At 31.8% G+C, this 26,300-nt stretch overlaps 1 protein-coding gene and 1 non-coding gene across 2 annotated transcripts in view; one reads left to right on the top strand and one right to left on the bottom strand.

Moving 5' to 3' along the window:
• The window catches only part of Pof1b (POF1B actin binding protein), a 93,101-nt gene extending 69,321 nt beyond the window's left edge, over positions 1 to 23,780 (top strand). The window contains exons 8-17 of the mRNA XM_047535595.1: positions 4,351 to 4,378; positions 5,688 to 5,762; positions 10,040 to 10,132; positions 10,997 to 11,110; positions 11,806 to 11,958; positions 12,261 to 12,380; positions 14,499 to 14,627; positions 15,440 to 15,522; positions 18,595 to 18,709; positions 21,230 to 23,780. Coding sequence (XP_047391551.1) covers positions 4,351 to 4,378; positions 5,688 to 5,762; positions 10,040 to 10,132; positions 10,997 to 11,110; positions 11,806 to 11,958; positions 12,261 to 12,380; positions 14,499 to 14,627; positions 15,440 to 15,522; positions 18,595 to 18,709; positions 21,230 to 21,235 — 916 coding nt within the window. The 3' untranslated portion in view covers positions 21,236 to 23,780. The remainder of the gene's footprint in view (positions 1 to 4,350; positions 4,379 to 5,687; positions 5,763 to 10,039; positions 10,133 to 10,996; positions 11,111 to 11,805; positions 11,959 to 12,260; positions 12,381 to 14,498; positions 14,628 to 15,439; positions 15,523 to 18,594; positions 18,710 to 21,229) is intronic.
• Positions 16,367 to 16,440, bottom strand: Trnan-guu (transfer RNA asparagine (anticodon GUU)). The gene has a single exon. It is a non-coding gene; the product is annotated as a tRNA-Asn (tRNA).
• Positions 23,781 to 26,300: the final 2,520 nt, after the last annotated feature.

Raw genomic sequence — 26,300 nt, 5'->3', positions numbered from 1 at the left:
GGTAAATGAGCAACTGTGAGTAAAGCTGAGTAGATGGCTTATTTTAAAAATTATATGTAGTTTATGAAAATCATCAAAGATTGCGCTAGTCTTTTAAGGATCATTTTGTATATGAACTGATGAATGGATAAAAAATTGTGGTATATGTACACAATGGAATATTATTTAGCTATAAAAAGAATTAAATCCTATCATTTGTGATGACATGGACAGAAGGGAGATCATTATATTAAGTTAAATAATCAGGGCACAGAAACACAAATACCATATGATCTCACTCATGTGTAGAATCTAAATATGTTGATCTCATAGAAGTAGAAATTATAATAAGAGTTACCAGAACCTGAGGACAGTAGCTATGTGGGATGGGGAAAGGTTGATCTTTTGGTACTAAGTAACTGATGCATAGGAACAAGAAATTCTGGTGTGCTATTGCACAGTAGGGTGAATATTAGGTAATGATAATAGAGTGTCCATTTCAAAAACCTAGAAAAATGATTTTGATTTTTTTAACATAAAGAAGTGATAGATGTTTGATAAGATGCATAAGTTTAAAAGCCTGATTTAAGTGTTGGAAATGTATAAATGTATTGTAACATTATATGGAATCTCATAAATATTTATACTTTTTTAAATGTTAACACAAAATGTAAGTTATTCTATGACTTGTTTTAAGATATTGCATGTATGATACAAGATATAGTCCCACTGCCAACACACTACTATTAATCTGGTATGATGAATACCCAATATATGGAGGCCAATGCTCAATGTATTTAATACATTATATAGCACATATAAATGCTATACATTATATTAACTTTAAATATTTTATTTATATTACATCTGAATATGAAGTATAAATACCTATTTATAAATATAAAGTATTATGTATGATATGTAATTATATATATTTAAAATATATGCATTAATAGTTTATCCACTATTCATGTATAAATGATAACATGCTATCATGAAATGAATTCCATGGATTTTACCTCCAAAGTTGCCTATTATATTTTTAGTCACAGCATGTATGTGACCAACTATCAGGCAAAATCTACAAGAGCTCTTTAAATTCAGAATAATCTGAAAGAAAAGGAAAAATCAATAGTTTTTTTTCAGTTCAGACTTTTTATTACCTAGATTCTTCCACTTCTTAAATATGATTTTTACAATATGTAATTGTATGTAATATATACAATTTACATATAAGGGAAGACACCATATATGCCATTTTGTATACCATTTTAGGGCGCTACATCTTCATTTTTTCTGATTAATACCTTCTCCCATTGACTGAACAATTCTCCCTTTATCCCATTACACATGAAAACAACTATTTCATACATTCATCACTTCATACAAGTTCACTATCTTAAAATTTTTCCCCTAAGTTTCTATAATCAATTATTTTATTGAGTGTTTACTATGTGTGGCACACTGTACAAAGCACTTTATTTGTATTATTGAACCAAAAAAAATTTCAGATGAAGGCCCAAAGAGAGTAAGGTTTTCTTTTTGTTTGTTTTTCATTTTTTTAGTTGTCAATGGACCTTTATTTTATTTATTTATACGTGGTGCTGAGAATAATACCCAGTGCCTCACACATGGTAGGCAAGTGCTGTAAAACTGAGCTACAACTCCAGCCCCAAGAAAGTAAGTTTTTAAGCAGGTCACACAGCTACTAAGGGCTTGAGATGAATTCAATCATTTTTGGTAATCTTACACCTATAAACTATTTTCTGATAAACCTTCCATAGATCCTCATTTGGATCTAGGTGCTGCTCCTCTTCTGTGTATTTATTGTGCCCTAGGGATATTATTTTCTCTCTTCTCTTCTTTTATGAGATGGGAGTCAACTGTGTTGCTCAGTCTGGCCTCAAACTCCTGGGCTCCAGTGAGCTGCTCCCAACTCAGCTTCCTAAGTATCTGGGACTGTAGAATCATGTCACCATGTTGATTTTGTGAATATTTCTATCAAAGTATCACATTGTAAAATTAAGAGGTATAAAGAAACATAGTCTTAAGTATCCTAATTCTAAACTGTTTGCAGGGGGTTACCAAGGATTGAACCCAGGGGGACTTAACTACTGAACCTCATTCCCCACTCTCTTTAAAAAATGTTTTTATTTTGAAAATGGAGTCTTGCTTAGTTCCTTAGGGCCTTGCTAAGTTGGTGAGGCTGGCTTTGAACTTGTAATCCTCCTGCTTTGGACTCCTGAGTCACTGGGATACAGATGTGTACCACTAAGCCTGGAATAAGTACCCTAATTCTAGATCCAGAGTTCACCTCCTAGGTTCGTGTTCCAGTTTTTATTACATACCAGATATTTAATATCAGATAATTTGTCTGATCACTATGTCTCAGTTTATTCAATAAAGTTTTATAGAATAAGAGTAAACTATACTCCAAGTAGATTGTCTCATACTAATTATAAGCATAGAAAGTAACTAAGTAAGGGGAGTTAAATTATTTCAAATTTTGTAAACTCTCCAAGGTAGATAAGGTCTTGTAAAATTTTGGTACCCAAGAGTTTCTGCTTGTCAGAGGTTATATCAGTTTCTTTCTCTTCCTTCCTCTTCCTCCTTCAATCTTTCGCTGCTTCCAACTTTCGTTTTTCCTCATTAAATTCCTTCCTTCCCAGAAGGTAAGATAGCATATAGTGAGTGCTACTTTGTTTCTTTTTCTGCCCAGTGTAATTCCAGCTACTATCCCCCAATGCAGAATGGAGATATAATCCACAATGACATTTCCATCTCCCTGATCTGCTCTTTGTTTCCACCTTCTCCTTGTGTCCCTCCTCCTTTTGTTTCCACTTTTTTTCTTTTTCCAAAATGCAATTCAGCAATGAGTGGGCTGCAAGTTCAGAATTCAGGAAGATTGTCTCAAGGAACCATTCTAATTACTTTCTAAATTTCCAATATTAAATACTATTTATTGTTCCTTGTTTTGTTTATTGGTTTTGTTTTCTTATTTACAGAAAGAAGTGAGTGACTAAGAACATGTATACTAAATTGGTAATGGAATAGGGAGAAAAAAGAATTACCATATTTAAATACAAAATTATCTATTTATATTATTATAATTCCCATTAACATTAATGCAAGATTCCTGAAACTGCATTGTGATTCATGATTTTAACGTGCTTTATCTTCAAATATATACATACAGTTAATATAGTGAAACAATTCAAAACTAGATGGATTTTTTTTTTGGCTACGTCCTCCCCACAATTTCTATTTTGGACAACACAGGAAACATCACATACATACATGCAGATAATTGCACATATATTATCATACCTTGGGAAATGGTACCTTCAGATCTTTTCTCCACACTAGCTTGTACATTTTTCTAAATGTAAGAGGTTTTACATAGTATGTGACCCACTTATCTCTGTAAGCAAGATGTTACTAATAAGCAATTACTTAAAAGGTAAATATAGGTACTAATATACTAAAATTGTCTTTAACATATTCTGACGATATCAGAACATGTATACTGTATATTGTTGTTGTTACTGTTTCTTTGTTTGAGAAGTATATTCACCATATGTTTGTTGCCTAATTCTTCCACCAAGTACAGAGGTAGCAAGTATATAAAAATAAAAGTCTTTCTGTTGCCTCTGACAACATAAGAACTATATCATTTCCAGTTTTCACCATTCCCAAAAGAGCTAGTACCAGTCTAGTGTGACTACTAACAATATCACTGAAGCATTTGCCTAGTTAATGGGGTCCTAAAAAGGGCTTTCCAAATCCACTGGCCAAAGTTTCATTTTGATGCTAAAAATTCTATTATCCTACCAAAATTTTGATTACTTTAAGGTTTTATCCTATGTAAAGATTCAAATACCTTCAAGCCTCATTACTGCCATATAATAGTACAGGTTGAATGAGTTAGTATTGTCTTTCGACTGTTAATTTTGATTAAAAGGATATGAGAAACTTAAACAGTGTAGAGAGAAACTGATATTATCACTGATCAGGAGCAATACAAGGATAAAAGAGAGGTGGAGGTGAAGAGAAAAAACCTATTGTTATTTTATTCATTGAGGTAGCGTTTACTGGCGAGCACTTAGGACTTCTACATTTAGCCTCAGAAGGATGGTGCTAATGGGTGATGTACTAACCAGTTCTGTAAATTTTGTCTTTGGTATTCTGATGTTGATATTATTAATAGATTAGCTAATTGAAGGAAAATTATTTTAGCCAAACTAAAAGTGCCATTTTAGATAGTTTCAAATTTTTCATTTGGATTATTAAAAAATAAAACTAATGAAACTGTAGCATTTATGTATTATAAGTGAGTACATTTTCCAAAGATTCTCTTTTTTCTCTTTGCAGCAAACAGGACTTCGAGTCTACTGATAAAGTAAGTGCAAAAATAGATAAAAAGAAAACATAATAGATAGCAAAGTACACTCTGATATTTGAATTTAGTTTTAGTTTATACTTTGTTTTATAGTACTTTAATTAGACTGAAAACACAGGTGTTAAGAGAAATAACTATTTTCTTTTCAAATAGCTATTTATACCTTTTTAATGGCTATAGAAGTAGTCACCATTCACAAAAAATGTTTTGTCAGTTGTCACTTTATGGTTTGTCTTTGCTTTTTAGAACATTTAAAATGACATTGACCTTATACTGCCTCCTTCAGAACACTGAAATCTACAAAATTAAGTAGATAGCAAATTTAATTATAATATGCTTGAAAACCTTGTGTATGCCAGCAACTCAAAGTAAAAATTGACTATTCTATTACATATGTAATTTTGTTAATAATTTCTTTTAATGGTATAAGTAATCAAATAGAAAAGAACTTATTCCAGTGCAATAAAAAGCACAATCACCTCTTTTGTGTTAATCTTTATCTTTATTTTCAATATATTGGAATACTGAATTCATTACAATAATTCAGTAAATCCTAAATTGCCTTTTAAAAAGCATTTCAATTCAGTTTCTCCTTTAAAATTAGTATTAGCTTCCCACTGTTGCTGTGGCAACATCTTAATCTTTCAAAAGTCTCCATAGCTCTATGTAAATTCCCAATAAACCCTGAAACACCTTTAGTTTTATTTTCCAAAGTTTCATTATTTAAAAATTCAGGGGCTAGGGATACAGCTCAGTTGGTAGAGTATTTGCTTCGCAAGCACAAGGCCCTAGTTTCAATCCCCAGCACCAAAAAAAAAAAAAAAAAAAAAATTCAGCTTCTAAAATGGCATATCTATCCCACGACAAAATTTATAGTTGTGGAAAGGTATATTAAATAACATGTTTGATAGAATTTAATAGACCATTTTGTTTTTTAAATTGCTTTTTTTCCCAGTTGTGAGAATTGAACCCAGGGCCTTGTGAACCCTAGGCAAGCACTCTACCATTGAACTCTATTCCAATCCCTAAATTGCTTTTTAAATAGAATTTGAGTGTTTTATTGTTTGACCAAAGCTTGTCCATATAAATGCTTAGAAATCTGTGTTCTTTCCATGCCTAAGTTATATAATTTTTTAAAAAAAGAATTGATAAGACTATAAATGAAGTTTGTGTAAACTATTCATCAGAAACTGAATTAATCTTTTAATGTCCCTAAAAAATATGCCTCACTACATAAAAGTCAGTGGACTGTGGACCCTAGGATTAAAATACTAATGTGGTCAATGTGTAAATCTCTCTTTTCTTACAGTCGGAAGATATAGAATCATTGATTCCTAAAGGACTATCGGAGTTTACAAAACAGCAAATTCGCTATATTCTACAGGTGAGACATGTACAGAGTGGGAGTATGAGATAGACACTAACAAACTATACCTTAGGATGCCTCCCTTAATTAAGAAAACAAAGTCCAAAATGAAAAAAAAAAGTTCCACAGGAATTGATTATTTTTTAATTAGATATTGGTATAAAAAAGAAAAGGCATAAAAGATAAACGTAATTAGGGTTGCATGATAGTTCAGTTAGATCATTAGAAACTAGTATTTAATGATTGGCATTTAGGAAATCATTCCAGAAATAATATTTTCTGCTATGGAATGCCTTTAATTCACTCTTCAGTGTTTTAGTACAATCTGAGTCTAACTCAGTATTTGCCTTCCTCTTCTCAATTCCATAATCTACCCCACCCCACCCAACCATGGATAGTAAGAGACTGAAAGGCCAGTGCCTTACTTTTCCTGAGTTGTGAAAGATTAGAGAAACTGAGCAGTAAATTCCCCTATAAAGAAGTGAGAGACCACAGATCAAGATGTGTGCTAAGGAAATATGACTAAAGACAAGAGTGCATGCATTTGCAAGAAAAAATTCTAAATATAATCTAGTTTTATCTGGTGAAACCAATGTCCAAGATTGATACTTGGTCTCAGACTATTGTTGATCATCCAGGTATTGACCATGGTGGCATATTTGTGAAACCTAAATATTTTAAATGGCATACAGTCTGTATTATAAAGATGTTGTGATATAGGGAACATATGTGCTTTAGAACCTGAATCTTGGAGATATCCTCCATATTGTCTCTGGTAGTGGCATATTCGTTCAAAGTATATTCTTTCTATTTACTTTCCATTCTATTTGAAGTGAGTTTCTCATAGACAACACATTGTTGGGTAATATTTTTTTCTTTGTCCATTCTGTCTCTGCATTCTAATTGGCATATTTGGAAAAATTGCATTTATTGGCATAGGACTAGATCTGACTTTTTAATTTTTATTTCATGCTTTTATCCTTTTTTATAAATCCATATATTCTTTGTCCTGTGTCCCTATGGATTACTTAAACACATTTTAGAATTTCATTTTGATTTTTCACTAACGCTTTTGAGTATATATCTTAGTATAGGTTTTACATAGTCTCTCTAGGTATAATATATTATGTATCTATAATTTATCCCAATGTATTGGTGTCAACATTTTACCTGTTTCAGTGAACTGCAGAAAACTTTGCTTCCTTTGTTTCTTTCTCTTTCACATTTGTAAAATTATTGTGTGAAACTGTCCCACTCTGTACATCAAGAAATACATCGTTATAATTTTTTGCTTCAACTATCGAACATAATTTAGAAAACTGAAGAAATAGAATGCATATTGTATTTACCTTCATTTTACTTCTCATGCTATTTTTTTCCATCTTAATAGTGCCAATCCATTGTTTATTATTTTCTTCTCTTTAGAAAAATTCCTTTAGCATTTTTCAGGGTAGGTTTGCTACTAACAAATGATCTTCATTTTCTTTCATCTGAAAATGCTGTGATTTTTCTATTCATTTCTAAAGTGAAACAATCTCATTGGATACAGTATTTGCAGTTGACAGTTCTGTACTTTTAGCATTTAGATACAGAACCAGGCGGAGTAGGTAAGGAAGAATGGAGGAAGGATGGATTGTGTAGAGGAAAATGAGAGGTGGAGAAGGGGGAGAGGGGAAGGAAAGATAATAGAATGAGACAAACATCATTACCCCATGTACATGTATGATTATGCAAATGGTATGACTCTACTTCGTGTACAACCAGAGAAATGATAGTTTTGCCCCATTTGTGTACAATGAATTGAAATTATAAAATATAAAAATAAATAAATAAAAATATAGTATGCCAATTCCTTCTAACCTCCATGGTTTCTGATGAGAAGTGTACTATTATTTTAATTGATTTTCCTAATAGTTAAGGCTTTTCTGTGCTGCTTTCAAACTATTGTCTTTAGTTTTGAGAAGTTTTTTGTTTGTTTGTTTTTATTTTTGTACCTGTATTGAACTCAGGGCACTCGAACACTGAGCCACATCCCCAGCACTTTTTTATATTGTATTTAGAGACAGGGTCTCACTGAGTTGCTTAGTGCCTCACTTTTGCTGAGCCTGGCTTTGAACTCAAGACCCTCTGACCTCAGCCTCACTAGCCACTGGGATTGCAGGCGTGTGCCACCTCACTCAGCTAGTTTTAAGAAGTTTGATTGGTCTTGGCATAAATTTCTTTGGTTTTATCCTATTGGGGGTTTGTTTAGGTTCTGGAATATATGTTAATTGCTTTTGCTAATTTGAGGGAATTTAGGTTTTTGTATATTTGTTCAATTCTATCCTTTTCTTTCATTATGGACTCTAGTAACATGAATAGTAGATATGTATTATACTCCCCTGGTTGCTTAGGCTCCATTCAGTTACTTTTCTGATGTTTTCTCTCTGCTACTCAGTTTATGTAGTTTCTTTTTCTCTTTAAATTTATCCATTATTTTCCCTGTCCTCTCCATTCTACTTTTTAGTCCATCCATTGAGAGTTGTTTTGTTTTTGCTTTTTTTGCTTGCTTATTGAATTTTTCAGTTCTAAAAATTTATATATACTTACATATTTTTTCTTTCTTTCTTTCTTTCTTTTTTTTTTTGTTTGTTACCAGGTTTGAATCTAGGGACACTTAACACCTGAGACATATCCCCAGTCCTTTCTTTATTTTTTATTTTGAAGAAGAATCTCACTATGTTGCTTAGAACCTTACTAAATTGCTAAGCCTAACTTTGAAATTGTAATCCTGCCAAGTTGCTAGGATTACAGATGTCCCACTGTGCCCAGCTCTTTTTTTATTTTTTGTATTTACTATTTCTTTATTGAGAATTTCTAGTTTGTTGTTGAGACATGGTTCTTTTTGTTTGCTTCAGTCTGTTTGCTGAAGCATTTTAGGGTGGTTGCTTAAAAACTTTGTCAGATAGTTCTAATATTTCAGTTATCTTGATATTGGCGTATGTTGTTTTTCTTATTGAATTGAGATTTCCTTGTTCTTGAAATGGTAAGTGATTTTCAGTTGAAATCTGGCCATTTTCAGTATCATGACACTGGATATTATTCTAATATTCTGTTCTAGCAGGACATCTCTGATTCTGAAACATCAGAGGAAGTGGGGGTGCTATCACAGCCAGCTGGAAAAGGAAGATGTCTAGGTTTCTCTACTCAGCCTCTCTTGATATGATAGGATGGAAGTCCAAGCTCCCTTCATGATGTCAATTGGCACCACAGTCTTGGGATTTCATTTTTTCCCAGCTAGGATGAAGGACTCATCTATTTTTTTTTTTTAACCAACACCAACCTGATGAGTGATGTTGGTATGCCTCTTTAGTGCCTGATGAAGAAGTCTGGGCTTGACTCTCAGCTTTTGCTTGTTTGGGTGAGGGGAGACTTGCAATTTTTCTTGTTGTATTTTGCTGTAATAAAGGGTTATCACCTAAAAGTTTCTGTCTTCCTAGCAACCCCTGCCCTTTCATGATCCTTTGGCTATTGAAAAAAGGCTTTTCTTAGGACATTTTTGTCCAAATCCGTTGGTATATTTGGATTACCTGTTTTCCCAACACCAGTCTGTGATATATAAAACAAAAAAAAACAAGAATTCAATATTGCATTCCTCAGTTCCAAATGTACTATTCTTTTTTCACCATTCTGAGTTTTAAATATTTCTTTTATATATAATATCCAGGGTTTCTAGCACATTTAGTAAGAGAACTAGGGAAAGGTATTTCTCCTTTATCTTTCCAGAAGCTGAATTTGCCTTTTTTAAAAAACATATTTTTCTTTAAGTAAATGAGAATAATTTAGTGATAGGCTTTTCTCCTTCTTCTTTATAATTAGAGATGATCCTATACTTCAAATTTAAATTTAATTCCTATTAAATTCTTCTTAATTTAGGAAAAATCTATGCAGTCGGCAGCACACTTAGGGAGATTCATTTCATTACTTGAAGGTTGATTTCTTATCTTTTCTAAATTTTTAACAAAGAATTAAAGCAAAATTGATAGAATTTTACCATGTGAGAAAAATGATACTTTGTCATGTAAGACATAATAAAACCCTTATTCCCAATACATGGCTATGATCTCTAAGGAATACTGCTGGGACTGTTTACACTATTGAAAAAATGTCTTGTGTCACTATTCTAATATAGTAATGTCCAAAATAAAATTATAAATAAGTTTACTGTAGGAACAGAAAAATAAGATTACTTTCATTTATATTGCCTATTTTTAAATGTTAATAAAAATAAACCATCAATTTTTGTCCTCCTCCAGATGAGAGGTATGTCTGATAAGTCACTCAGGCTAGTGCTGTCCACATTCAGCAACATACGGGAGGAGCTTGGACATCTTCAAAATGACTTGACCGTAAGGATTATATTGATTTTTATTGATTTTTATTCCCTAAGCACTTCTAATTCTTCACTTCCAACCATATAAATGAAGACATTTAGTATACTTTTCAAAAATTCAATACAACACAGCAATATTATGTTTACCCAGACATAGCTAATTTTTTTCTCAAAAGAGTTAGAAAAGGAAAAAAAAAAAACTGTCTGATGTGTAATGTTCAGTTTGAAAGTGCTGAGAGTGCACTTATTATTTAGTTTACTACTAAGGTAATTTAATGGTGAAAGCCAGGGAGTAGCCCACAATATTAGAATAATCTCACTCATTGAATAGAAATTTCCCATTTCTTAATATTAAAGCATACTCTAATTTCCTTTTCAAACATAACAATTTAAAAACTTCTTTCTCTGAGAACTTAACCTTTACTATTTTCTATCTTAATTGGTATTCCTGGTGCCATCAACTAGACACATTCAGAAAGCTTTTCTTACAATGAATAACTCCTTGAAGACTTTGAAGTGGTTTTTCTTTTGTTTCTTCATTCTAATGAATGTAGTTAGTCTCTAATTTGAAAATTCACCACCTGCTGGGGTTAACAAGGAATCTTTGCAGATTGAATAAAAACATTAAAATAATTCAGAAGGTTCTACTTCATTGCACTTAGAGTTAGTCCATCAAAATATCCTTTGCAATATAGGCTTTGAATGTTTCAATCTTGTTTATACCACACTTTGCTTAACTTTTAATAATTCTGCTTTATTAAGCAACCTCAAATGAAACAAGTGTTTACTTAAATCTTCCAATGTAGACAACTCTTTGTAGTATGTGGTTGTTGACAAGCTCCTGTTATTCTGAATCATAATAAATAATTTATGCTTTTAGTCACTGGAAAATGACAAGATAAGCCTTGAGAAGAACTTGGCATTCAAAGAAACTCAAATAAAAGAATATGAAGAACTCCTGGCATCAGTGAGAGCAAATAATCGCCAGCAGCAAGTAAGTTATGATTTTGTTGGTGATGTACTAGATTGATAGTTTTTATATGCACAATGACTAATACATTAGAATTACAAGATACAATCCAGACAGAATTAATATATGATGAAAGAATGTTTTCATATGAGAATTGAGTGGTTTTAGAAAAGACAACCTTATATATTTTAGGCATAAAGTATATACAGTACAAAATTATCTGTATTTTTGAGTGATAAGTATTATATGAATACTAAATGAATAATAAATGAATGAACTCTAGAAGAGTATTCCTGATATCTGAGTAAAGATGATTCCTAAGAAACTGTATTGAGTCTCTTAGCACCTTCCTAATCATCCTCATGACTGTTCTAAATTCTTGCTCAGTTGCTAGTGGTCACATAAATAATCAGGTACATGGTCATTTTGATGCCTACTAGAAGGCAAGATAAAATATTATCAAAGAGTAGCAAGAATCTTATTACTAACTTGGGACACCAAAAACTCATGTAGCCTTGACTCATTTTCACTGAAGATAGGCAAGTGAGAATAGGAGCAAGACTAATATCTTACATGGCTGATTTAACACACTATCTAAGAGAATGAATATAAAATAATAAGCATGGGAAAATATTTGCTTGGTTTTAATTGAATGAACTGATTAAAAGAACACTTCACTGAAAATATATTTGTCTTATATACTTGTGTCTTCCTTATAGCAAGGACTTCAAGACTCAAACTCAAAATGCCAGGCATTGGAAGAAAATAATCTTTCTCTTCGACATACATTATCAGACATGGAATACAGACTAAAAGAACTGGAATATTGTAAACGTAATTTAGAGCAAGAGAATAAAAACCTTAGAATGCAGGTATTAAAATTTTTTTTAAAGATAGAACATTGCCTTAGTTATGTCAGTATAATTCTAGCATTGACAATATTAAAATTCCTTCCTTCCTTCCTGTTCCTCTTGAGAAAGTATGTAAATTTCTTTCTGATAACCTGTTCTTATCAAAGTGAAATTTGAGTTTTACAAAACAGTTTCTGAAAACCACTATCATTACTGGTATGTCATATTTAATCATATGGTTTCATGTAATATTAATTCTTGAAACATAATATGTATTTCCTTCATAACAATCCAATTATGAAAAGTTATTTCATCTTGTGTAGGTTTCTGAGACTTGCACAGGCCCGATGCTGCAGGCTAAAATGGATGAGATTGGCAACCATTACATGGAAATGGTTAAAAACTTGAGAGGAGAGAAAGATAGAGAGATCTGCAAACTACGGGTATGTTGATCCTATATTTTATAATACACAGGTCAGCACAGTTTCTATCACAATGATAGTTTCAAGTTTAAACTCACAAGGAAAAATCGACTGAAGGTAAAGTTTTGTGAATACGCCACAGAACCTTTTGTTATAATTACACATCACCATATAGAAAATATCATTGTTAAATTGTTTTCTGATTTTGCTTAATCTCTTCTAGGATAGTAAAGGAAAACATTAATTTCATTGTATTGGGTTTTGTTATTGTGTTTTGTGGGGTTAGGTGGAGTCCTTTGTTATCTTGCTTATAGCATGCTTATGCAGGCAAGAGAACAATTCAAGATTACCTAGCAAAACCATAATCGAATTTATAAAATCATCCCTGAATTTGAGAGATGATGAATATCAAAGACTTTGTCAAGCACAAGAATAAAATTGCTATTAAGTTTTATGTACCTACAATTGGTAATAAAACTAGAGACTAGAGTATTTACAATAATAAGTATATAGTGACTTACCTTTTAATTCTAGGTTGAATTGGCTTAATATAACCCATAATTTATTGATTTCTAAATATCTAAATATTCTCAAATATACTTAAATTTCTTTTTTTGGGGGGGAGAGTACCAGAAATTGAACGTAGGTACACTAGTCCACTGAGTCACATCTCCAGCCCTATTTTGTATTTTATGTAGAGACAGGTTCACTGAGTTGTTAAGTGCCTCACTATTGCTGAAGTTGACTTTCAACTTGTGATCCTCCTGCCTCAGCTTCCTGAGCCACTGGGATTACCAGTGTGTGCCCCCATGCAGGGCCCTTAAATTTCTTAATAAGCAAAATGATAAAAGATTTTCTCTCCAAATATAACCTATGATGTTTACCAAAAATCAAAATGAAACAAAACATAATTTTCTAAAAAACATACTGATTACCAGATTTCTTCCACTGTTTCTTCTTTCCTTCTCAACATTACTAACTTTAACCAAACAGTCATCTATATACACATATATAAAAAGAAAAATAAACCAGGCACAGTGGCACATACCTATAATCTCAGTGACTCAGGAGGCTGAGGCAGAAGGATCATGAGTTCAAGGCCAGCTTCAGCAAAAGTGAGATGCTAAGCAACTCAGTGAGACCCTTTCCCTAAATAAAATACAAAATAGGGCTGGGGATGTGGTTCAGTAGTTGATTGCCCCCCTGAGTTCAATCCCAGGTACCAAAAAAGAAAAAAGAAAAAGAAAATGAACAAGATTTGTAGTCAGACCTATGTTGATGTGTACTTATTTACTGTGTGAGTCTGTGTTGTTTAACTTCTGGAAATTGTTTCCTTCTTTTAATCAGTGAGGATTATAATAATTTTTATCTCAAAGAGATGCTATGAGGCCTGAGAAAATCATGCAGGTGAAATAATTTGTGAACTTAAAATCATAAATTTAGTATTGAACTTTCTTTTATTACTATTTTAAGGAATCTAAAGTGCCTGTTTTGTTAGCTTTATTTTAATTATTGTGACCAAAGACCATTGCTTTGACAATGTTTAAGTGCTAAGTAGCAAAATATCATTTAAAAATATTTTTAGTTGTTGATGGACCTTTATTTTATGCATTTATTTATAAGTGGTGCTGAGAATCAAACCCAGTGCCTTGCATATGCTAGGCAAGCACTCTATCACTGAGCCACAACCCCAGCTCTACAAATATCTTTTAAAAATGAAAAAAATCTTAGCTGGGTGCAGTGGTTGCACATCTGTAATCCCAAAGGCATGGGAGGCTGAGACAGGAGAATCATGAGTTCAAAACCAGCCTCAGTAACTTAGTGAGGAGCTAAGCAACTCAGGAAGACCCTGTCTTTAAATAAAAATATAAAAATATGGGCTGGGGATGTGGCTCAGTGGTTCAGCACCCCTGGGTTCAATCCTGGTTAAAAAAAGAAAAAAGAAAAAAAAGAAAACTTCCTGTCATTTCAATTCATTTTTTATATTCACAAATTTCTATGTAAGTTTGTAATTATTGGTAGTTTTCTGTTCATCTCATGACGAGCTGTGTGACTGTGTAACTAAAACTACACTGGAACTCAGTTATAAACTTAATAAAGAAGGGCTATAATAATAATTTCTTCTTTCTATATCCTTAGTCTCAGTTAAACCAGTACCAAAAAGATGTTTCAAGAAGAGAAGGAAGTTGTAGTGATTTCCAATTCAAGCTTCATGAACTCACAAGCTTGCTGGAAGAGAAGGATTCCCTTATAAAACGTCAGTCAGAGGTAAAGAAAGAAAGGGATAGGAAAATAGAAGAATAATGTAACTCAGTCCAATAAGATAAACACTTCCCAGGGATTAGAAAAGGAAACATTACCAAGACACACTTTATTATGTGGAAATGCATGTGAAGAAGTAGATTAATATTTCAGAAGATATAATTCAAATGAAAGTTAGAATTGAAGCAAAAAGAAGTGCTGTGGTACTGTACATTTAATATTTCTAAGACACTGATTTTTAGATTTCATTAGCAGTGAAACTCCCTCAAAGCCTATGAGCTTCTTATTAAATATGGGCTGCTTCATCAAGTGACTGTGTTAAATTCCTCCTTGTATCTTCAGTATGTAGTTGAGGATTTGGTACACAATAGGTACAAAGGGAACTACCAAAATGGTGACTAATATCATATTGTGGTTATTGAACAAATGGTGCTTATAGTAACATTCACTGATAGGAACCTATGTGTGCTTCCATATTGAATTCTCAATACATTTATTCTTTGACTATATTTTTCAGGTTTTTTAGGACAGAAACATTCACATCCTTATCTTAAGAACTATGTCCATTTAACCTCAAGTTAGCCACCAAAGATAGATATCCTACCTCCTTTAGTGGATTCTTACAAAAGTATATAACTTCTTGAATACCATGAAACAATATTATATGATAATCAACAAATGAGATTAGAACATTTTTGCCTCATGGTTAAAAAGAAAAGGAGTGATAATTATCCTAGTAACCTTGTTTAATGATCAAGCATACATCTTACCTCATGTTTCTACTTTTTTAAATGATTATATTGTTTTTCATTTTTAAGGAACTTTCAAAGTTGAGACAAGAAATATATTCATCTCATACCCAACCCTCCAGTGCTGGAAGGACTACTATTACTACTAAAAAGTAATGTATTTATATGAAGTTTTAATATGGCTGGTTAATATACATTTCAAGTTGTTGTACTGGTTATTATATATTTCAAGTTATTAAAATTGATCACTAGACAGTTTGGTGTTTTTTACTAAACAATAATTCTCCTAAAGAATTAATATTCACAAAGGACATTGTTATTGTCTTCAATACAGTCCTATAACACACCTTTCCTGTATTCACAATCTGTTAAATATTATGCAAATAAAAACAAATAATTGGTTGGTTGACCAACTATATTAGTGAGGACTCTTTTAGTTGTATGTTACAGAGACTCAACTTAGTGTGTTTAAACCATCTATACTTAATATGATTATCTATAATGTTGAATTTAAATTTACCATCTTACTATTCGTTTTCGTTTTGTTTCATGTTTTCTTTATTCCCCTTGTGCTCTTTCTTCTTCTGGATAAATTACTTTTTACATAATTACATTTTATCTATGTGATTAGATTATTAGACATATTTTTTTATGATTTTTGTAGAGCTTACAATATGCTTCTTTATCAGTCTACCTTCAAACAATATTGTATCCCCTTCACATGCAGCCTAATTTCACAATTTTTGGCCTATATATTTTCTTTTACATATATTAAAACCCCCAAATAAATTAGTTTTAATTTTTAAAGACATATTAAGAGTAACAGAAGCAGTGTTTTAAATTTGCCCACATATTTATCTTTTCTGGCACTATTAGTTCCTTTGCTTAGATCCAAATTTCTATCTGGTATGATTTTCCCTCAGTCTGAAAGAATAAATTCATTAAATTTTTATCATGCTGCTCTTTTTTTTGTTGTTTTTTTTTTGTTTTGTTTTTTTGTGGTGCTGGGGATTGAACCCAGGGCCTTGTGCTTAACAGGCAAGCACTCTACCAACTGAGCTATATCCCCAGCCCCTCATGCTGCTCTTTTGATGAAGATTTCTTTTGGCTTTTTAAATCTGAAAGTCTTTATCTTGCCCTCATTATACAGAGATACAATAGTTCCTTATCTGAGGGGAATATGTTCCAAGACTCTGAGTGGATACCTGAAACATGGTGTAGTACTGAATCCTATGTATGCTGTTTCTTTCCTATTTGTTTTTATAATAAATCTTAGGAATATCATCATATTATTCTTTTCTTATTAAGTTGAGAGCTTTTACCTTTTCCCTGGAAAGGAGTATGTTATATATTCTCTTGGATATATATGCATTGCCACCATCACTACTCTTGTGCCTGGGGGACATTATTAAGTAAGATGGTTACATGAATGAAAGCATTGTTGTTAGAATGATTGATCTGATAATTGAGAAAGCTACTTATTGATTAGCAGCTTCATAACATATTCATCATGGATATACTGAAAAACATGGATGATTTGCATCACAAGTGGATTAGGGACAGCATAAAATATGTCATTATGCTAATCAGAAGAATGCTGAATTTGAAAATTAAAAAGTATTTATTTCTGGAATTTTCCATTTAGTAATTTGGACTGTGAATAAGTGAAACTATAATAAGGGGGACTACTGTTTTTACTGTGTATAAAATAGTAAGCTGATAGGTTTTTTTAAGGAAGTACATAAAAGATATCACTTGTATTCTGACTTTCATTGTGACTGACAAGATGTTTGATATTAAAATTATGATTTTTTTCCTGTGGGTAGTGTTCGTTTTTTTCTGGTTGTTTTAAGATTCTCTACCACTGACTTTTAGCAATTTGATAATGTGCCTCTCTGTGATTTTCTTCATGTTTCTTTTTCTTGTGGTTTAACCAACATCTCAAATCTGTGTAATTTCATTTTTCATCAAACTTGGAAACAATTTGGTTGTGATTTAGTCAATTACTTCTTATCTTTTGTCATTCTGCATAACTTTAATGCACACACACAATGGCAATTAATATTTTCCATAGGTAACTCATGTTGAATATATTTTTCCCTCATATATTATTCAAAACAATTTCTTTATGCCTTCAAATTTACTATAGTAAATAGTGCCTATTCTGCTGTTAATCCTAGTCAATTTATTTTTCATCTTTAAAAGTCCAATATGATCTTTTTAATATCCTCCATTATTTTCCTAATTGTGTTCGTGCATTCCTCTAACTTCTTGAATATATCTGGTATATTTCTAATAGATGCACCTTTTCTTCTCATTTTTTAATCAGCATTATTTCTTGGCTTGTTTCCTTAATTTTTCTCTTCATTATTAGTTATACCTTCCAGTTTCATTGCATGACTACTGAATTTTTTTATGGAATGCCGTATATTAAGGTTTTATATTGTTGTATTCTAGAGTTTTTTGTATTACTTAAAATATTTGGAAGCTTTATTCTCAGATAAATTTACTTGGAAGCAGATCAATACTAAAGTCTTGCTTTTAAACTGTTAGAACAACCTGTATTTAAGTATGCCCCTACCAAGACTTCTATGTTGTCTATGGGATACCCCATATATTAGAAGTTATTTCTACTCTGGTTAGAGGAACACAAAAAAAGACCATCCTTGTGCAAATTCAAGGAATTGCCAACCTGCTCCTTTTCAATGGTCTTTCCCTGGCATTAATAACGTCTTCCCATATGTATATTGATTAGCCTTCACCAATTTACAGGGAAGCCTCTACATGTCTCCTGACCTCTCTTCATCTGTATAACTTTCTCTTGTCTGATAATCTGTCCACGAATTCTGGCTGCCTTAACCTATCTTTTCTCTAAACTCTCTCATCAATTTCTGAAATCTGTTTTGTTTACTTTTCCCTATCCTTTAACTGACTAAATCTTTCTAGGCAGTAAGTTAGGCATTTGTAGGACACACATTATTTGTAACCTTGTATGGAATCATTTCCCTATCCTGCCAATGATCCATCACAGCCAGAGGTACAAGTTCCTCCCCTTTATTTTTTGGAAAATAATTGTAATGAATCTTTGCCTATTGAGAGGTGGTTTATTTTATTTCTTTGAAACATTTAAAAGTCATTCAGAGCCAATTGGTTTATTAAGGGGAATCAAACTAGGAGTGATTAAATATGAGTTATTTTCTCATCCAATGTATGCTTTATTATAGGTACAGGACACAATATCCAATCCTAGGACTCCTGTATGATGACTATGAATACATACCACCAGGTAGTGACACACAGACTATTGTGATTGAGAAAACAGAAGACAAATGGACTTGTGTAAGTTCACATGAGCACTTCTACCCCTAATTTGTCTATATCTTAATAGTCTTTACAATTTGAGGTAAAATATCAAATATCCTGGACAATTATGAAGGAGAATGATGGATGGGGTAGAGGCATGTTCTAGTAGAGTCTGTTTTATGTATTTGAATACAGTACTTACTCCTGTTTACATTGTATTAGGATTTTGATAGGCAAGAGGGTGTTTATCTATTTTCTCACTAGATTGTAAGATCATCCAGTTTTAAATCCTACAGTACAGAGTGAGCCTGCTGAACAGTCCTTTAAATGTCATGTAGTCTAATATCTCCCTTCTACAATATCCTCCAAGATCACTAGGTAACACAGACCTCAGCATCTTTCAGAGTCATTCAATTCATTGTTAAGGGGCTAATTATTAAAACCTTCCTATGAGCAATGTTAGCTACTTCTCCAGAATTTTTACTGATTGACTTGTTAACTTTTAAATTAGTGATCATCAAAGAGGAAATATAGCTGGACATAGTGGAACACAACTGTACTCCCAGCAGCTTGGAAAGCTGAGGCAGGAGGATCACAAGTTCAAGGCCAGCCTCAGCAACTTAGTGAGATCCTAAGGAACTCAGCAGGACCCTGTCTCTAAATAAAATATAAAAAAGGGCTGGGGTTATGGCTCAGTGGTTAAGCACCCCTGGATTCACTCCACAGTACCAAAAACAAACAAACAAACAAAAAAGGAAATATTTATTCCCAGCACAGTAGTTCTCTTCAAGGGTAAGTTTACCCTCTAGGGCACATTAAGCAATGTTCAGAGACATTTTGGGTTCTCATGTCGAAAGCAGGGCTATATTGGCATCAAGTGTACAAAGGCCAAAGGTGCTTCTAAGTATCTTAAAATGTGCAGAGCCATCCCTCACAACAAAGAATTATGCAGCCCAAAATATTCATAGCACCAAAGTTGAGAAATCCTGCTAACACAACAAAATGCTCTTCAGGCTTTTTTTTTTTTTCTCTAATTACATACTCCTATACTCTTGCAAGAGATTCTAATAATAAAACAGTGAGCATAGGAATGTGTGATATCTCTCAGGTGCAATGGACAGGATAAAGGTTGAGAATACTAGCCCTCAAACTATACATAATCCATTGTAAAATATTGTAAAAATTCTTGTTATGTTAAAGTTCCCAACCTATCCAACTGCTTTGGGTACTAAAATCAGGTAGAACTAATCTATGGTTATTAAATTCAAGAAGTGATTATTATTGGGAAGTAGGCAGGGGAGTATAAAGAAGACATCTGGTTACTAATAATGTTCTGTTTCTTGAGAAACAGATGATTGCATATGCATGTTCAGTTTGGGAAAATTCAATTAGTTGATTGATTATAATATGTGTACTTTTCTACATGTTTACTATATGTCAGTAAATATCCTGTGACAAGCAATAAACATAAAAATAATATTTTGCAGAACCTTTTGAAGGGATTAAGATTATATTATTATAATTATAGATGTATTAATAAAATTATGTCTGTCAAATAACTAACCTTACCAAATATCTTTTGGTTAAATAAACTCAAATATACTTTTTAATATTTTTAGTTGTAGATGGACACAATGCCTTTATTTTATTTATTTTTATGTGGTGCTGAAGATCAAACCCAGTGCCTCACACATTGTAGGGAAACACTGTACCTCTGAGCTACCACCCCAGACCAAGCTCAAATATTTGAGTAATCAAAAATTAGAAAGTTTTTGGCTCTGAAACTGATCTTTAACTATATAATAAAACCATCAGTCTTGTAAATATGGTTGTCTATCATTAGTGGAAATGACCAATATTTAATAACCCCAAATAAATATGCATACATAATCTGATCTTTGAAATGTTATTTTACTTAATCATTAATTAGTTTAGAATTACTTATTGCTAATTATCAACTGATAAAGGGTACTTGATGACCCAAGAACCATATGATTAGCAAAACATGTCAACATAGGATTTAAAATTTGTCACTCAGATAATTTCATGCTGAAAGTTAACATTGGAAACAATTGTTGCTAATAACCACGTGTCCCATAGGTGGCAACAGTGTGAGAACCAGTCAAATAAGATTAGAATAGTAGCCATTTCTTCCCTCTACATTAAAATATATAGCAATAAACATTAAAGTTTATACCTGAAAAGGCTCTAGAGACTAGTAACAATTCAAAATATATTCAAGTATGTTCAAAGATGATAGATTCATATTTATTAATTGAAACCTTTGAGCATATATCTAAATTATAATATGACACTATGGAAAAAATCAACTAAATCTTCCCTCCTCCCTGATTAAAATCATTTAAAAAATTTGCCTTCACTAAAGTCAGATCTTTGTTTCAATTAATGTCATATAAAGGAGAACCATAAAAGGACAATGCATTTCTAGTGGTTTATACATATCAATTTAAATAATTTCCATAATTTTAAGTATACAATAATAACAGTGTTTTAATTATGGACCAATTATAAGATAACTTTGTTTTTCTTTTCTAGCCATGAATGAAACAACTTCAAAGAATTACAACTCAAAGGAAATTTTGTGTGTCTGTATTAGTATCTACATTATTTTTTCCATCACTAAAGGCCAATCAAAAATTTGAACCATGCTACTACCCAATGAATCTATGGAATAACTTAATTCTACAGATGTTTCTCCAGCCATTTATGAGAACTCAATCATTTCTATTTGTGTCTCCAATATAACAACAAACAAACGAAAAGAGGGAACTTGTTTGTTTAAATTTCTATTGCAGACACTGTAGAACAAAACCAGCTATTTTTTAAAAATATGTTAAATATCTTAGATGTTTAACTAGTTTGAAGAGGTAGATATTTTACAGGTTATTCCATTAGAATGTTTTCTCCAATATTTGCTGTACAATTTACTTAAAAGATTTAATATTGATTTTAATAGTGAGTCAAAAAACAATTTAAATTTTAAAATAAAAGACTATAGGCCATGATACATACAATGTAAATTGCATTTTCTCACATGAACCCTATGACTAAAAGAGATGCTTCATTACATACTATTTGCACTTATTGGAAACACAACTAAATCAAAGTTGATGGTTCATTTCATTTAACAGGGAATTGGGATGATGTCTTTTCAAATAAGTAAATCCATTTATTATTAATTATGCTTCTCAGTTTGTAGTACATATCCTTTTGTGCCTTGACAAATTTGTTCTTTCAAAGCATATCCTCCCCAAATAAAATCATTCACTTCCTTAAAAACATGTAATACTCTACTGTAGTAGTGGTCAAAAAGAAGGTATGGTTTTTCATAGTGGTATACAAATATAATATTGAAGTACTGCATATATAGAAAAGCTTATAGAATAAAATAGCAACAAATACTTGATAGCTGTATCCTGCTTGGGAATATATTTTATAGTAATGTACTTAAAATTTGGTTAATTAGTTGTACTCTAATGACCTTACAAAATGAACCCAAGAATTTTTAAATACATTACAAGGTAAGAATGAAATTTCTTAATTTCAACTTGTTTGGCTAAAGTTAGAGTTACCAAAAGTCATCGTGTTTGTATTAAGGCAACAAATGTATTTGGGTTACAAGTAAATGAACTTCTGCACTGAACTCTCTGCAAATATATATATATAATTATGTCATTCTTTATAGTGATATTTTAATAATTACTAACAAATTGTTATGATAAGCACAGATCATACACTAAATAATAGGGGAAATTATGAGAAAAATGTTTTCAAAATCCTTTTGTAGAAATATATAAATAGGTCTTATTATGCAGGTAAATAGACTTATTTATATTATCTAATGCTTTGGGGAAAATGTTAGGCTCCATAGTTTGAATTGATTCAATTCCTATTTTATCAATATTTTGTGATAGTCTTGGTCTTACATCTTTTGCTTGTTGTAGAAACAACAGAGCAGTTTCTCCTCTGCTAAATACTCATATATGTAACTATAATAAAAATGTATAGCTATCCACCCACTAAAAGTGAAATGAGGAAGATTTATGAGCCTGATAGAAAACTACCACCATTACTGTTTGAAAATGAGAACAGGTGTAATTTTTCTAAAACACTCAAAACAAAGTATCCAAAACTTGGGAGCAGTTAAGAAGTCAGCATTTTCTTGTCCTACTAGATCCATGGATAGTGAATATGGATCATATTAAGGTACTTATTATACGCAATCATTTTTAAAACTAATGCAAAATTAATGCTATGGAGAGCTGTTATATATATTTAAATATATGTATGTATATTTGCATATACATATTTAAATAGATATTTAAATATATCTTTTGTTTGTGATTAATAACATAAATAGTTATATCTTTTCCTCTCACTAGTTTTAACCAGCTTATTTATGAAAATTACAAAGATGGCAAGTGAGGAATGCCTGTTTACCTAATACCTATTTCAGTATGTTTTCACTTTAGATCTGTCAAATAAAATGGAAACTATACATTAATATACAAAGTAATTTGTTTGTATCTAAAATGTGTTAAGTATTTGTGAAAGTTCAAGAAGGAAATGTGTAGGAAAGCTTTTTAACTTAGCTGTAAATTTTTGTCAGGAAGTTATTCTCATGTGAATGCTTATATGGGAGCTAATAAGCACCACTCTAATTAAAAAAAAATCCAAAAGGACTTCCTAATATGAACTACTGAAGATGGCACTTTAACATGGTTTGACCTCCAGCTGATCCAGATTTCTACTTCAAATTAGAATATCTTCCTTATACATTGAGTTTTCTTCTCACTTGTTTCAACATGATTCCATAATGTATTCATCCCATCTTTGTAATGGGGTTGTAATCATATTACTTTTTCTTAATATGGATAGAACCAAAAGAACAAATTAAATCTTTTTAAAAATTGTATCTCACTACACAGTTTAGATCCTTAACTAAGCCATCATTACACCTTTTCCCCTTTACTGTAATCTACAAAGATTGTTTCTTTTGAAAAAAAATGTTTTGAAAATATTTCCTCAAATGGTACCAATTTCCCACCATATGTAATTGTACACTTTTCTAATAAAATGTGAAGTATTTAAGGCTTATCTGAAGATAAACAGGAAAACATTTAAATAAAGAATATAATAAATTTCCCTAATTAACAATATTTACTCTAGAAAAAGAGATACCCTTTTAGTCTAAAAAGAAAAAACTGCAATTATATGACAATTATGATAGCGGATATCATTATATGATAGACTTAGTAATCTACTTTTATTTATCCCTTAAAGACAATGAAAATGTTGTTGGTTTCCCATCCCATCACTTTAAATACTTTGTTATTGAAGTATATCTTCCTGAGATGCTTTATGTTAAGGGGAAGTCTTTACTTTGATCCCATAGATGGTTTGCTAATAAACTTTGAATGCTCCTAGTTTACATGCCAAAATTCAACAAAGCAGACCAATTTCTTAAAATAGGAGAATACATAGGCTTTTTAATACGATTTTCCAAAAGGTCTGATGAGCTAGTCATGTTATTAAGGGTGAGAGGTTTTGGAATCTAGGATGACAGAATTTGGGAATGAGATGGGAAGTGATTAAGACACACATTAGGGGTTAAATGGTATAGTGTTCATATTGTCAATTGGTTCAGATTTAAAAGCGGAGTGTTCTCTTTGCAATAGTTACTTGGGTAATGTTCAAAGAGAAAGACATAATAACTGGAACAGGCAAGTGAAACTTTTAGTAGGGGATACTATACTATCTAGTATTGAACCTACTGCCCATAACAACATCCAGTTCTTACCTAGGATTCAAGTTTCTAAAATAACTTTCTCAATGAGTTCCAAATTCACAAGCTGCCTCTTTTGAAGGATAAGATAAAGTGGGGTTATACAAAATTGTGAATTGGGAAAATTCTGATGTTATTCTACTGTTTCAATATAGTCCTACATTTTCTGTAAATGAAACCTTACTGATTTTAAAAGACTTCACAGAATTCTAAGCCTAGCTAGCTTTTTTTTTTGTTCTCACAAGAGGTTCTGAAAGATATGAACATGAGGATTCTTTTATTCCTCTGCCTGCATAGGATATGACTCATTTGCTATATCTTTTATCAACAAATTATTTAAAAGATATTTAGAATTTGCTTCAAATTAAACCAAAGGGGGAAGAATGCATCAAATAAACCAACTGGTAAGCGCAAGAAGAAAGAAGGAAAAATATTAATCGAAAATGATTTGTCATGAAATGGTACAATTGTTGAACTGGGTGAGGGTTACACAGAGGTTAATTATATTCTTCTACACCTGTGTGTGCATGTTTTTGTGTCTTTCAGGACAGTTCAAGGTTTGAACTGGTGATTGTCTTGTATGAGACACAAGAAATTGTATATAAGGACCCTATTTAAATAACAATTCCTAAATACTATCCTATCATGTCATGGGCCTTTTTAGATTTAGATAATTCCATCTATACATAATGCCATGAACTCTTCTGGAAAAATGATTTTTCAGTAATTCTCATTTTTTCTTTCTTGTGAAGGTACTTCAATTTTCAGATCTACATTTTTTACATGGAATTTGTTTTGGTATATAGGAAAACCTGTGCCAGTAAAAATCTATATTTAAAGATAATCCTTCATTTGTGACACTGACTGAATTTGTATGTTTTATTTTTCTTGGGCTGAAGCTTTCTAGTTCTGATTTATAAGTAAAAGTAAATCCAACCCACCTTGCTCCAGATCCACCGTAATCATGAACAACAGAAATAAGTTAACATGGCTCTCTGCTCCCCTCAGCAACTCTATGATACAATTTCAGACAGACAGCCTACAGAAGGATTCTTCAAAACGTAAACCAAACCTATTACACCCTTCCTTGAAACCCCCAAAAGGCTTCCTACTTTGAACTTCTCACAGGTCCCCTCTCCTATCATTTCCCCTTACCCATCATTATTGAACCAAATTTGCTCTATCTCACAATTTGCATTTTTTAGTATCTTTGCCTTGCTATTCAACAAGATCTACATGTGACAGCTTCCCTCTTGCCACTTGTGTTTCAGTTCAAATGACATGTACTAAGGAATGCTTCTGTCCACTCACCCACAGCAATCAGTTACACTGGATGCTTTTCTAATATCTTAGTTTTCATTTGGTGGCAACATAAGGGAACTTCCTAGAAATTCACAATTTAGGCCCCACAATTAAACTAGAATATTAATTTTAAAAAGCTCCCTAGGTGAATCAATAGACATAAAAATTGAGAACACTAGTCTAACATGTAAAAGTAATTGATTTCTTCTTTTTCAGCTAATGATTGTTAAAGAATAATAATCTTAGTTATAACTAATAGTGATATATCTAGGTATTAAAATTCTATTAACTTCACACTAGTTAGAACATAGCAAGTTATACATGTGCTCATTTTCAGAAATTATTCCCAAATACTTGAATCAAAGCTTTCCTTTTCAATGTATATTCAGAATATAACTAGATTATCATCTCAGGGCTATGTCATGAAAACAGGTTAAGAATCTTTAGTTTTTCTATAATATTAACTCTCAGGCCCTCTCAGCACTTCATTATGATTTTAGCAAATAACATATTCTTCAG

The sequence above is a fragment of the Sciurus carolinensis genome, chromosome X, assembly GCF_902686445.1.
Source record: "Sciurus carolinensis chromosome X, mSciCar1.2, whole genome shotgun sequence".
Classification (NCBI taxonomy): Eukaryota; Metazoa; Chordata; class Mammalia; order Rodentia; family Sciuridae; genus Sciurus; species Sciurus carolinensis.
Note: the sequence above shows the minus strand (reverse complement) of the source record. Positions and strands in the feature narration are given on the sequence as shown.